Source organism: Stegastes partitus, unplaced genomic scaffold (assembly GCF_000690725.1).
Source record: "Stegastes partitus isolate 25-593 unplaced genomic scaffold, Stegastes_partitus-1.0.2 Scaffold876, whole genome shotgun sequence".
NCBI lineage: Eukaryota > Metazoa > Chordata > Actinopteri > Pomacentridae > Stegastes > Stegastes partitus.
This window is the reverse complement of record NW_007578607.1, coordinates 235,872-250,894: the sequence shown is the minus strand read 5'-3', so window position 1 is coordinate 250,894 and position 15,023 is coordinate 235,872. Positions and strand designations below refer to the sequence as shown.

Here is a 15,023-nt window from a genome sequence, read left to right as displayed (position 1 = left end):
TTGATATAAATCTTCATTGACAGAAAGATTGATTAACGGCAGAAAAGTAGAAGGTCCTATTGACCCCTTAAAAAAAATAACTTAACCTCTAACCTTCACAACCTAATCTCCCTCTACTTTTACCATAAATGTCTTGAACGATTTCTTTAGGTTTCTTTCTGTCTTTGCTATTTCTGTCCACCTTCCTCTCAACCCCTTCATTTCACCTTCAGCTGGTTGAACTCATTCTCTTATCACTCCGCATTGATCATTTCTCCCCTGTCCCTCCGCTATTCTTTTTTTAACCTCTCTACGTTCTCTCTTGTCCTTTTATCTTTGTCCTCACCACTCTCTGTTTTGCATATTTCAGTCTGCGTACTCACCCCATTCAGGCTGCCCAGGTCCTTGACCTTGTGTTCATCAGTTCCAGCCTCATAGTTGATTACTGCATGCTGCTTATCCACGCTGCGGGACTTCAAACAGAAACATATCACATATTAGTGACATCTCATGATGAAGATAATATGTCACTGGTAGATATCTAAGCAGACAGGAAAATATATTAGTTTTACTTTTCATTTTTGCTGTTCTGCTCCTACATTTCTTTGCTTTACTTACAAAGAAAATGAGCATTACTGTAAACCAGCAAGTATTTCTTACAAAACCATTAGAGGGCTGTATCTGACTGGAGCAATTTGTGCTATGCTAAGCTTTTGTGAAGGTTATTTGCATCCAACGTGAAGAATGTAACACTGAGTCTCAATGTGACTATGTAAAACATCTTCTGTCATATCAAGTTGAAGCGTATCAGCAGATATTTCAAATTTTCTCTGGCACTGCTCACTTCATATTGACTCCTTCATACACAGCTGTACACACACACACACCACAAACACACACACACCACAAACACACACACAAAAGGAGCACAGCGGAACAATGAGAGACTGGAGGTGAAGTATTGATTTTCTGCGCGTTCTAGATATGAGCCCATCAGCTGTTTTGAGAATAAACAGTTTCCAGGACAAACACTTCAACCTTGTGTGTGATGAAAAGAAAAGACGGCGTGAGGAGAAATGTATTGTGGAATTTATGAAATAACTCTCTCATGTATCAATGTCACAGAGTTTTAACACGTATCTGGAGGAATGCAGTGACACTGACTGATGAGTGAATTTGCCGTGGTTTCCAAACGTCTCTTAGAATGCCCTTCAAATACATCAATAAAGTCACCCTTTGTCTGGAATTTGTTTGGTTTTATACTGCCATTTATTTTTAGTTTTTGTTACTGAAAAAGTTTCTAGCTGCTTTTGATGTAAGGTAAGCCATTTCTCAGCGATTACCTTATCATTTGGGAGTGATATTTCTGTTTTAAGCTTCCATCTTATCCAATATTGACAAACGCAGTCGTTATGTTTGATGAATAAACCTAAATCCATACCTAACAAATCCATTAGCTGGGCTCAAATGTTGTGCAACAACAAAACCATTACGTGTGACTCTTGAAAAGCAAACATCATGAGTGAAATTACACGCAATCAAAACCGAAAACAAACTTTGTGCAATGAGATCCAGTCAGAAATTGGGTTTATTGTGCTGAAGTCAGCCAGTGTTGATTCTTGGAATTGAATCTCATATTCAGTTCTCATATGACTTTCCAATCACCCAATCTCTCGTTGTTTAAACAAGAAGCACAGTCATGCTGAAGTGAAAATGCAAGATAAGGCTGAAGTAAAGCCAAGGGAAGCAGCTCCAGAGAGCCTACCGTGGAACAGATTACTTTAGTGAGATTAGGCTAGATCAAACAGGATAGAAACCAACTGAGCTGCCTGTTGTACCCAACACTGCAGGGAAGAGGATTCACGCTGTTACGCTCAGATATAGTGCTGACCAACAGAATGTCGGCAAAGGCAACTTAGAATACAGATGCGGAGAGGCTCAATGAACTAAAAGTAAGTGTCAGCAAACTCAGTCGACCTGACGTGTAAACTAACTTTTCAAAATGAGCAAAGACATACATTTTTCCCAAAGCGTGCGTGGGAGGGTTATTAGATATACAAAGTTAGAAACACTGCAGAAGAGCTGAATCCTTCAAACTCACCAGCCCAAATATGGGCTACACAGCTAAACGGTAGCTTCCCACTTTCACGGTTATCTATGTGCATACTTGTTGAATCACTACACAACATTGTCTTCACTGCAAGAGTCCAACAACAAAGTGCTCCCAAACTTTAAGCCTTTTTAAGTTGGAAAAAAGGGTGTGGATGATGTTAAAGGGTTCATAAAGCTATGAGCCTTGTAATTCTTTTCCATTTCAGTTCATTGAGGAAAAAATATATTATATGATTCCGACTGATGGCATAGAGACAATATTCCTGTTTTACTACATTCTTTTTCAATAAACAAACAAAGCAAGAGTCTAATCTGATCACAATGTCAGTTTGTAAACAGCACAACCCACTGATACGTGTGTGATTGATGGACAACACAAGCGGCTGGAAAGATCTTCCAAACATTTACAAAACACTTAGTCAGACTCCTCGAGTAACAGTGAGATAATTCTCTGCCGTATGCTCATTTGAAGTTGGATATTCTGTCTGTGAATGTGTGCTTGTGTTTTATTTGGTGCATGACACAAGCAGCCTTTAACGTTCAGCCATGTGATGAGGTCTTGGCTTGTAGAAGCAGTCACATGGAGGAGCGCTGTAAGCCGCTTCACAAACACACGAGTGTTGTACAAGCGTACAAATGCACAGAGCCAAAAAAATGTTCTTAATTTGGAAGATTTCCCTTGTCTTCGTATCGCTACAGACATCACAAGGATACGACTATAAGAACACACACATACAGGAGCAGCAGAGCCTCAGGTCACTGGAAACTTATTAGAGAGAGCGTTTAAAAAAAGAAACATCTTTTACAACTCTGCATGTGTTTTATGTGACTCTTATTAGGTTTTCTTCAAAGAACAGGACTGTGAGGGCATTTAGGCCAGTCTGGAGACTAACAAAAGCGAAGCAATCGGCAGATATAAAGGGCAGCACTGTTGACTATAGAAACAGTGCTGCTGTCTACGACTGTGACATTGTTTATAAATGAAGTGGTATTATTTACTTGAGATTGTTAGTTCAATCTTGACAAAAAACTAAGAAATCAAACCACCACAAAAGCATGAGGAGTCAAAATGTGCACATTTTCACATCTACAAGCCCATGACAGCTAGGCCAACATGTTGAAGAACACTGTATTCAATCAACACCTCCAGAACAGCGAGTATTTTTTAAGATTTATGCATGCAAACACATTACTAGAGTGCAAAGAAGTTGTGTTTCAATATGTGTTGAAAACTTGAGTTACATTTGTGCCTTCATTTAGACTGTGAGCAGCATCATCAACAAACTTTCTGTCCTAATAAATAAAAATCAACAGTAACTGTAGTGTCTAGAATGAAAATAATAACAAACTGTTCTGTATGTACTTGACCAGAGAAATATGCAGCAAAACATCATGCTCCCCCCTGAACAAAGGTCTAATTTTAGGTCTAATTTTGTGCTTCTAAAGTCAGCATCAGTATCAGCAGTACATATTACACTGGCTAGCTGTGAAGTTATAAAATTAGGTTATGGGACACTGACTGCTTTTAGACAGATAAATTCTCTTTCACATCTGAATAGTTTAGGATTAACACTCAGGATGTTAGTAATCAGCCACAGAAGTCATGTTTTTGTCTGATGTACAAGAGATAAAGCCAACTTCTCAAGCTAAAATAAGTGTTGATATTGAATATTTTTCACAACACAACAGACTTTTTAATGACTTAATATATATATAGCAGAGACACAAGTTTACAGTGTTGCACAGAAGTGTTGTACAGAACTCGGAAAATAAAAGTAGAAAGACACTTTTGTGTGATAAACACTATAAACTGTGAACAGATACCAGCTAATTCCTCCCCAGCACAGGAAGGACAGCTCAGTATCAAGTCCTGAATGTGCTTTTGAAGCTCACGCTTTCCGACAGGCACTGGATCCTGTAAAAACTTCTCTCAAAATATAATGTCATAACTGAGCGTGCTGCAGCCATGGATGCAGCCTCTACCCACAACAACCAACTCAGTCAGATAAAATCTAACTCAAGAGGTATCTGCCCCACTTTCTATTAATAGTGCAGTGACCAGAGGTACACATAAGCTTGCACGTGGTCTCTCTGGATGTATGCACAGCTGCACAGACACCACTTCAGCACACACACCACACACACACAACAAAGTGCAGACACAGGAGCATGTTCTGCGACTGCAAAAGGCAACAGCATGAGCAGTAAGGTGTCGTTCTGTAGCATCCTTATAACAGTTATTATCTCGTGTAAGTAAGTGATGCACTATATATTATTATCCTTGCAGTTATGTTTAACTCACTATCACACTGACACTTTTTCTTTTTGACCAACAAAGGAAAAGCATGTTGAGATAAAGGCAAAATCCAGGCTGCTGTCAGTGTAGAACCCGCCGTGCAAAGCGTCCTTACCTGCAGCATGAGCTCGCAGTCGTCCCGGCCGACAAAGATCATTTCCCGGGGCAGTCGGTGGCGAGTCCCCCCACTGCTCACCAGGAACCAGGAGGTCACACTCATCTCTGCACCCTGCTGCTGCCTCTCGTGCACACCTCCTGGGACAAAATAAATCAACAGAAGTTCAAGTCATCTGTAATTCAAGAAACACAGTTGTCATATAGCTTTGAAATAAACACACAGCAGACGTATTTACATGAAACAACAATTCAAATGTTGTAGCTGTAATTTGGACACCGTTGTCCCCACTTACTATTACCACAGTGCCATTCTTCAAATACAGCTCACTAAAACAGTTATCAGAGTCTCGCAATCTAAATTAGTCATGGTATATTACCTTTTTAAAATAACATACGATAACCAGAATTTAGAAGTAGTTATTTTAAAAACAGTAAACAACAGCAGGAGCTCTGCAAAAATAGCAGAACATAATAAAAACTTACAGCATGTATTATATAGATCAAGGTTTTACTTTAATGATGTCAAAATGTCAACTAGACAACATTTTTAGAAGAAGAACGTGACTTGGCTCATTATGATCCAGCTGGAAATTTGAATATGTGCAAAAGACATTAAGTAAGTTTCCTTGAATATTAAAAGATGAACTGAATTATGTGAGTGAATCCCATTACACACCTCTGGTCCAGGTAGCTCACTGCTGATAGACCACTGACAGCACCACACAGCTAGGCCATCCTGAAAAAGACGAAGAAACCATTTGTTCTTTCATTTCCTCAAACACAATATCTGTTTCTTTGCAGAATGACATAATTAGGATAGACATTTAAAGAAAAAGAAGAAAAAGAAGACAGCAGAATCGCAGGCAAAGTGTAAACACTACTAGAGATGCACTGAATCGAAACACCCCTTCTTGCTTCACTTTGTTTTGCTGGTAGGGGGAATGAGGTTGAGTGGGCGGTCCTGCAATGTGATGCCTCCTTCTACGCCTGGAAACGAACGCTAAGCCAGCCAGTAAGACACATCCTCTCCTTCTCTCTGCCTGCCCTGATCATTGCCAGATGTTAGAGGAGGAAGTGATGTAGGAATGTTGGCTGGCCTACCCATCAGGACATTTATTTTCCCTCCTGCCTCCCTCCGCCCCTCGCTCTCCTTCAGATGAGTTAGAAAGGAGGTCAAAGCCAGCCACTCTGACTTTCTAACTGCCCGGGCCTGGAAGAACAACATTCAGCAGATCTAACTGATGAGCAGCGGACCTGTGTGGCCGTCCTAACTGCCAACGCAGCCTGTTGGAAGTTTGGTTTAATAACTGATTTAGTGACTGTTGTCTGACTAAGCAACAGGGTGTAACATGTGGCAGCCCAAAGCACCTTTTATAATTGAATTTTTCAAACTGTCACAAGATGTCAACAAAACACTCAGAGCGTGAAGTGGAAAATCTGTTGTCTCCGTTATGAAATCCAATTTAAAAGACCACTACATTTGGTTACACCTTAATGTATAAGTTAAGATGAAGTTTAGACAGTTTTAATACTTTTCATCATCATTTATTTCAAAACTAAACAGGTTTCAAAGCTTTTCATGGCATTTAAAGTGCTGCTGAAATAACAGAAGCTCTCTGTCGGGTGTAAAAAGTGCCAAGAAAAGCCCATCAGAGTGGGAATTAAAGATTATTGAGCTAAGCTCTTGCTCACTTGACCTCATAAGTACTTAGTATACCAACTCGATAATCCCTTGGGTAAAATTTTAATCAACTGCACACCTCGGCTCCTTGCATGATGCTGTTGGGAACGTGACTGTATCAGCAGCTGTCTCTGATGTAAAACGGATCAGCTTTTCATCCCAGTAACCAGTCAGACTATCTGACAATTCTATATGCTGCATGAAAGATTTAATGAGGGAATTTTAGAAACTTGTAAGGTGCTTTAATAGAAGTAATCTTCTGCAACATGCTGCTATAGACAAGCAATTTTTTCAACATATTCTGTGTCAGTTTTGCTTTTCTGTCGTGAGTAAAGAGCGGCAGAAGAATGAGTGAAAATGAAACCACATGAAAATGAAACGAAATGAAAATTAACCAGAATAACTACATGGCAAAATGTTAACATTAAACTCATGTTAAGCTTTACTTTTATTCTTCAAAATCAGTTTCTGAGTCAATCACCAAAATACCTGTGATAATTATATAACTTAATTTGAGGAGAGACATACAACAGATGTGAGAACAAAGCAAGATTTAATTTCCTTTAAATCCAATAAAAACGACAATGACCAGATTCCAACCAGGGCTGTTCACCTGAGCTGCATCCTCTGCTTGGTGAACAGGTGACACCATTTATGTCTGCACAAACTGCAGTTGCATGACAACAACATGTAGCTGATAATATAAATATAAAACAGATTTTGTGTTTTGATGCAACGCTGGCACGACACACTTTGCATACCGAGCAGCAACAGCATTGCCATTACACTGTAATTATGTGTGGTTTCCCTCCTGACTGTAACCAAAGCATCAGAGAGAGTTCTGTCTCAATAACCGCTGCACACTCACTGCAGAATGCAAGGTTAACGAGAGTGTGGTTGAGGAGCCTGGATACCAGCCTTTATGGTGCCATTAAAAAAAAACCTTCTCACTATCACACATGAAAGACGTGGCACATATGGAGGGCTGCAGCGGTAGGTCTGATGGAGGAGAAGGAAATACCGTCTGCTTTACATGTGCTCCTTAAAGTCCGAATATTAAAACGTCAGTTCATGCTATTAGTTAATGTAGAGAAAACTGAACGTCTTCATGTTTTGGACAAGGAGTTGACGGATTATCGGCCTGGCTGATTATTAGATCCAGTGTTCAGCATATTTTTGGTTATCTGTATTGTTTTGTTTTTTAACTAATCCCAGATTAAATCCAATTATTTTGAAATGTGCCACACTGGCTCGGATGCAGCTGTACGTTTAATACCCCATCCACAGCCCTATCTAATTAATCATAAGCAACAGCCAATCGACACTGAGGTACAAATGTTGAAAAGTTGTTTTTTAGATAAAAAAATATGTGCAAAAAAACAAGGACATTTCAACAAAGTGTTGTGCTGGAGTTTGTGTTACTTTAAATTCTGACACCAAGATTTTCTTTTTTTTTGTGAAACACTTCCAAACATCTATTATTGGTTTCCTTGACGAATAATAATTGTAGCAGCCTTGAAAATCATCATAGTCAACCCGTATTTTCTCACACCATCTGATAACATCACCTCAGAGTTGTTTGACACTTGCAAAAGCAATTTCAAGAAAACTGTTCAGGAAAACACAGGAAAGGAATACGGCTATATTTTTGCAACTTCCAACAATTTTGCTCCATCTCACTGAAATCTATCATTAAAACGTCTGTTACATCTAAACAACATTCCTGCTCTGGTGTACCGGTTTAAAACGACCAGCAATGATTGGTTTGTCAGAGCTGAAAAGGGGAGCAACCACAGAAACGTACGGAGGAGGCTACGGCAACCGGAAGTATAGCGCACTCTTTGGCAGAAAAACCTGGGAAGCATCAGAGAAAAGTATTTGATGCTCAAGATATAAAAAAGAAACCTGACATTCAGAGGAACAATCATGGTCTAAAAGTAAAAGCAACTGATGCTGAGTCACAGGTCGACACTCTTAGTCAGAGACAGAGGAGACCAGGTTTTAATGCTGCTACTTACATCTCACAGTTTCAGAGCTACCTTGACGAACGCTACATGTGATCATCTGAACGTGCAATGCAAGAATACATGAAAAAATGCTCCCCTCTAGATAACGGTGAGTGTTCTTTGAGTGTTAAGATTTGCAAAAGCACTGATGAAAAACATAATTCTCGTTTCCATTTTACTCCTTCAGCAACATTCTTGCCGAGGCTAATAAGGAGGAATAGTGACCTCATGGTTTTGGCAGGAATTCCCCAACCCCCAGACCAGCGTTCATACTATCTCACACACACTCACAGAGAAAACACCCATGCGCTAGTAGAAATCATGAGTGAAAGAGCAGGATTATTCCAAGATGACTGTGAATTCTTTGTGTGGAGGAGATGGCAGAGGAGCGACAGGAAGCACGCACAGCTCTTCTTATTATGGACACTCATCTTTGAGTCCACAGCAAGTGTGTAGCTTATGCAGATTTTTTTGGCTGTCTGACATGAATGAAAAAAAATGTGCCGTCTACATTAGGACTGCGCCTTCACAGTTCAAAGAAACTGAATCACATTGTCATGAGGCAAATCATCTTAAAAACTAACCAAGGGGCCGATTTAAAGTGGATGAGCACTGCTATTATTATACATTATATAATAAGATGCTCAGAAATTAAAAATAAGCAGGGTGATTATAAACCAGAGCGAGATAATCAGCTTTATCAGCCGTGACTAATCGCTCTTACAGCTTTATTTCCGTTGTCCAACAAAAACTTATATAAGCAGCCTTCTGTCATTTCAACAATTCAAATATCTCCCCTCCGGTTCGAACCAGCCAATCACAACCAGTGGCAAAAGGCGGACAGGAAGTGAAGTCAGCGAGCGCCGGTTTATTTACTGTCATCAGCTAATATGTTTCGTGCTGCTGCTCTCCACGTAGCATCTGGCCGGAGCGTGCATCCCCGGGTGATGCAACAGCTGGGTAACCATCAGAAGCGCTCATCTGCTCTTTCTCTCTCTAAACTCCCAGACGTCACATCACCGCCACATCCCTGACAGCTGACTCACACCACATCACACAACTTGACAGCTAACACACACATGCTAAGCAAACCAAAGTGAGAAAGACAGAAGGAGAGAGAGAGAGAGAGAGAGAGAGAACCAGGGCCAGAGCAATGGATGGACACAGAGAGACGACTCATTCTCTCGTCACACTCATTTCCACACGGTCTTATGATGAGAGCCAAACTTAGCCCTAGTAAGGGTGGGGTTGTCTGCCTGCATTGTAAAAACTCTGTGGAACTGCATTAAAACTTACCAGCAGCTACAGTAGATGGTAGGTTTATAAATCTATAGTAAAAACTATATTTAGATTCTCTACGAGCAGTCATGGATAAAGTCATATTTCATATTATACTCTCTCAGAAATCAAACAGTGATTAAATTGAAAAGCTTTTAGGCGTTTGCTGCCCTGAATTTCCATGTCTGGCTGGTCTTTCCCAGGAGAAATCCACCGGCAGACAGGAGACGATGCGTTTAACGTTTACAACAGCAGCACGAGCTGATTGCTTCGACATGAACAGCACAGTGTAGTTGGACTGGCTTCATCTCTGATAGCGCCTGTGGCTCCACAGACAAAGAAGCAATAACTGAGGTAAATGAAACCGTATTAACAAGAAACGTTAGTAGAATGTTATGATGCCAGACCCTGTCACTCATTGCAACGTTTTTTGTATGTAAATATTGTATTCTATACTGTTACCTTTGCAACAGTGGATAAAGAGGGCAAAAGATGGTATTTGGTGCTCGAGCCTGGAAGGTATAAGTAAAACCAATAAAAGGAAAGCACATTGACGGTCAAGATAAATAGCAAAGCAACAGCCAATTCCCTAAGTAATACTGATATAAGGTCTGTGAGGGCCTTCAGATAGAAGTCAATAAATAATAGGCAAGGGGGAATCTGTCTTGCTGAGATGCGCTGGGTGCTGGGAGGCCTATAGACCCTGAGGGGTGTAAAGAACAAACCAGGGAACAGATTCAAGATGAGACAGTAACCTCTGGACAGATAGACAAAGGCTGTTCTAGCCCCCAATGGCTGAGTCTACTGCAGACAGACAGACATGAAAGTGTGTAGCAAAGAAAGTACACAATCTATTGTTCATTTTTAAACAAGCCTAAAAGAGCAGGCGGCCTTTTTCTATGATCCACAATATAACAGACATCTAACATTCCCATTTTTATAATTTATGCTTGGAGCAGCATCTTTTAAAATGACCTTTTTATGCCCTTATAAAATCGAACTTTATCAATTGTGAGCATCGTCATTTCATCGAGCTCAGAGATTATGTTGTGTTGCACTAACATACTTTGACACACTTTTGTAATGATACTCTGTAGTGTACCAGTCTAGAAACTGATTGGGTATATATGCAAGTAATGCTAATATCACACACGCATGCTACTTACTGTATTTGTTGTATGTGTGAGGAATGAGCAAATCTGTGTCAATTAGAAACACTGAACTCCAGGACTTTGCATTACAAGTCAGTGTAGCTCTACAAGGCAAACAGTCAATCAACAAAGTTTTGTTTGAGTGCAGTTAAATAATACAGTATAACTGAAATGTTCTTCCTCTAAAATCCAGAGCGGACCGTGGTTTCTCAGGGGATGTCATTCTGTGAGAGTTAGATTCCACTTGACATTTGAACTAACTTGGCCTACTTTACCTTCTCATAAATGAAGAATAGCCAGAAAAGAGCAAAACATTCACGACAGAGGCCTCCTTTGACTTAGTCTTAGAAAGAACCTTGTTTAAACCTTTTCTTTGTCGTGACAGCCAAACCTGAATTCAGCACAGTATATTTTGTATACAAGGTTTGTCAGTGCATTGGGTTTGTCATCATAAAGACTCATTATTCCGGAGGCTGAATGTAGTTGGACAGTGTGGGTATTTCTCAGCCAACGACGCTCCTCCGGCTTCCAAACACTGCTCGAGCCAAATGAGGATCTACTTTGATGCATACATGCAAAATGATCCAATTTCAGGCATCATTTGCTATTTAATCTTGAAGTCAGTTACATGTCCAACAGCACCGACATGATGATGTGACAGATGTGAAAGAAAGACAGTTTGAATGTTTTCTTATTTGACCGAGCAAGGTGATGCTTCATCACTGTATTATTGTAAATCTGAATTCTAAATTTTAACTATAAATGGAAAAATAAAACAAAAGAGGAAGTGACAAAAGAAGGAAATCATTGATGTTATTGAACCATACATTCTGAATAGATCATAATTTATGCAGCTAGGTAAAGACTACACACCAACATTAATCTCTTGCGACAGGATCATAGCGCCACGGAGGAAGATAATAAATCATTATGGTGTCAGCATAAGACCTCAAGTCTGCAGAAACTTGGGTGCGCATGCGTCTGTATAATATGGCTCGTATGCATATGCACAAAAAGAAAACCATCCCATGCAGCAGAAAAGACCATATGGTGCAGAAAAGCGGCCACACGCGTCACATGAGCAGTTGGCAAGAACAACAAACAAGCAAACACCTCCATTTAGCCAGCATCCATTCTGTCGGCTTCATTGTTGTTACCAAACACAACTCAGCACACCCCAGGCCTTAAGACATAAACCCATCACATGCTCAGTGACCCCTGTGTTCAGCACGACCTACAGGCCTACATATGGAGATTTACATTTCATGGATTTTGAGAACTCTAAAGCATTACAGTCAAAAACATAGCCTGCCCTTAAGCGCTACCTTCGAGGAAAATAATACTTTAAGTGGAGTCTAAGGCGGAAACCAGCGCTCGTCTGACTTACACTGATAAAGAGATAATAAAAAATAGATTGTTAATAATCCAAGAGAATTAATGAAGCATATGCCCCGCAGCATCGTCTTTTTCAGTGCAAGCGATTCATTCTGTGAACGATGTGTGCAGTGTTTTTTCCAGAAAAATATACTGAAAGACACTCATTTCTGGAGGCAGCTTTCTTAAGCGGTTGAGAAAAATATTATTTTATACTGCCGCTAAAGCCTTTAGCCAATTAACTGATTAAGCATTTGTTTGAAATGTTGTCATTAACAGAACATAAATACCGTACTGTCAGCTCACCCCTAAACTGAGCTGACAGTACAGTAGTTAGGACACATACCATATCTTTACTGCATGTCATTCCCCTGCTCTTTTCCCCACATTTTTTTCTGTCTATCTCTACTATAACTGTCCAAGAAAAGCAAGAATGCCCCAAAAAATCCCTTTCAGAAACATTGAGTTGTTTATCCCTCTTCATTTTGGCATTGATTCTCTAAATCTCTGAACTCTACTGGAGGGATGGAACACTATTTTGTGAAGCTATATTCCCTGATGGTGATATGATTTGATTCGTAATAGAATTTCTTAAAGATAAGCATCAGTCCAATATTCAATGTGTGACAGATTTAAAACAAGAGGAACATTGCCCCCTGAGATTCAATCCAAAGTGTGACCGTCGCACAAGGAAGACAGTATGAGTTCAGAAAACCACTGACATTTAAACCCTGTGTCAAACGATGTGCAAAACGTACGACATGTGGCTATTAAATAATGAGACTGGGCTTATGTCGGTTGAACTCGTGTCACAGCGTTTATCAATGAACAAGCAATTTGCTCACACAAATGAACACGGAATTAGTCTCGTTATTTGATAGCCACACCTTATGTATCCTAAATAGCAGCATTGCAGTTCAAAGTGCAATTTAAAATCTATTAATTGTCCGACCCTATATGAGATCCACACACCAGAAGGTTTAGGCATTTAGGTTTTTCCTTTAACCTCTCACCTGTCTGTATGTTCAGAATTTTAGCGCTTAAAATCATGCCAGTCTTACTCTAAACTCTTATTCCTGCAAATCAATTACTATCCAGACTGGCTTAATGCATTCGCTCTCACATGAATTCTTGAATAACATTGTTTTATAAGGTATACATTTGCTCGGCTAATGGCCCTGCATGGCCCCTGCTGAGCACATAATGGCTGACCCGTGGCTCTTTAACAGGAACATTAGTATTTGGCCAACCCTGCCACGTTGATTATGGCACCACCATTTATGCGGCTCACAGCAATAGCCTCAGCAGCAGACAAAAATAGTGAACTCCCTCACACTGAAATCCACACTGGCACTTAGGAGGAGGGAAAAAAAAAAAAAGATAAACGTTAGCATAACAGGACAATCAGGGGCTGGCAGAGGGAGAGATGGGAATAGAAACTGCTCAAATACAAGATCAATATCTGCAGTGGAAAGAAGTACGAAATAGAGGAAACTCAGAGGGGAGTACGTTACGCCCCAAAACAGATGTGACCGTCACTAGGTTTTATTTTTCATTTTCAGAAGTAAAATGCATAAAAAAATCTCAGGCACGCCCTTCATGTTCCATAACAAGGGAGAGGCTGATGATTTTGTATATAAATTGTTCCAAGCTTCTCTTCTTGTTTTCTGTTCTGCTCTGCTGTCTCTCCAAACTTCTTACCGCAGACTTTTCTATTCACCTCCCTTGTTTCTGCCTCTGACTCTGCACACAAGCAGGAGCGTCACCAGGCACAGCTATCTGACTCTCATAACCCTTTTAACGTTTTTACCCTGGCAGATTACAGAACCGAGATTCACCGCTATTTTTAGCCACTGACTCCCTGCTACAACAACACTTTCAAAAACATCCAGCATAAGATGGAATCAATTCAGATATTAGGTTGCAAGCCAGGTTGTTTTCAGTCACAAACAGGACTCCCTGACGACCGAAGCAAAATGAACTCACTTCCTAAACTTCCTACTATACACAATGGCCGTGGGCAGGCCGGACAGCAGTCCCAAAAAAGTCTCAGAGTCCAACTACAGACTGGAACAGAAACTAGTCTTGAAGGAAACCTTTACTATACATGTCCACATTGCTCTACTAGCAGCAGGATAAATGGGATAGCAAGTTGCAGATGATGAAAAACCTGAATTTCACCTGGTCTGTTCAGTGTTAATAGTCAGCTCATGACAGTGTTCACCAAGAGCCACCAAACAGCACTGACAAATGGGTGAATGCAAACATATGATGCTGAGGTTTTCCAGTTTTTCTAAACAAGCAGAAAACAACACAATAAAACTTGAGTAAACATAAAAAGACTTCACACCATTTCTGTGGATTTATAAGATTTTCTGTGCAATCATCTGCAACACAACTCTGTGCTGGACCACGTATGTAGTCATGCTGAGCTGTAGTCTCGCTGCTGCTGCTGCTGCTGCTTCCTCTCTCAGAGCGTAGCAACCGTCCTGTGACACTGACACAGATTTTAAAAATGCAACCGCCTGTAGAGCCAAACCAGCTTGCCGGCAGCCACATTTGCAGGGAGGACAGGAAGGAGGCGGAAAAAAAGGCAGACTGAAGGAGAAAAAGGAAAGGAAAGGAAAGGAAAGAAGAAGCCAGGCCGGACTGGACGGTATTATCTGCACATTCTGTGGCTCATACCCAAAAAAAAATTTGAATTCTTACAGCTGAGGGAGGAGACTAACAGGGATCACTCATGTGCAGCATATAGCTCTCCAAGAACACATTAGTCCAGCATGTTAACAGCTAACAGTGTTATAAAGCTGACCAGGACTGCACACAGTCTACCTCTGAACCTATTAGATGCATTATAAAGATGAATACATATATCAAGCTGCTGCTGCTGCTCACAATAGTAGCCGTCCAGTTAGCCGACCGGGAGTCACAGCCAGCCCGTTTAGCCGCTACAGCCGGGGGAAATTTTACACTCCAATTTAAAAACAGCTTTTCAAATAAATAGCTCGTAAATATAACCGTGTCACCTC

At 40.4% G+C, this 15,023-nt stretch overlaps 1 protein-coding gene across 4 annotated transcripts in view; it reads right to left on the bottom strand.

Annotated features, from left to right (window-relative positions):
• The window catches only part of cep170aa (centrosomal protein 170Aa), a 43,410-nt gene that overhangs the window by 27,333 nt on the left and 1,054 nt on the right, over positions 1–15,023 (bottom strand). For all 4 annotated transcript variants that reach the window (XM_008293347.1, XM_008293348.1, XM_008293349.1 and 1 more), the window contains exons 2-4: positions 5,181–5,240; positions 4,503–4,642; positions 363–452 (exon numbers count right to left, since the gene is read on the bottom strand). In XM_008293347.1, coding sequence (XP_008291569.1) covers positions 363–452; positions 4,503–4,607 — 195 coding nt within the window. In that variant the 5' untranslated portion in view covers positions 4,608–4,642; positions 5,181–5,240. The remainder of the gene's footprint in view (positions 1–362; positions 453–4,502; positions 4,643–5,180; positions 5,241–15,023) is intronic.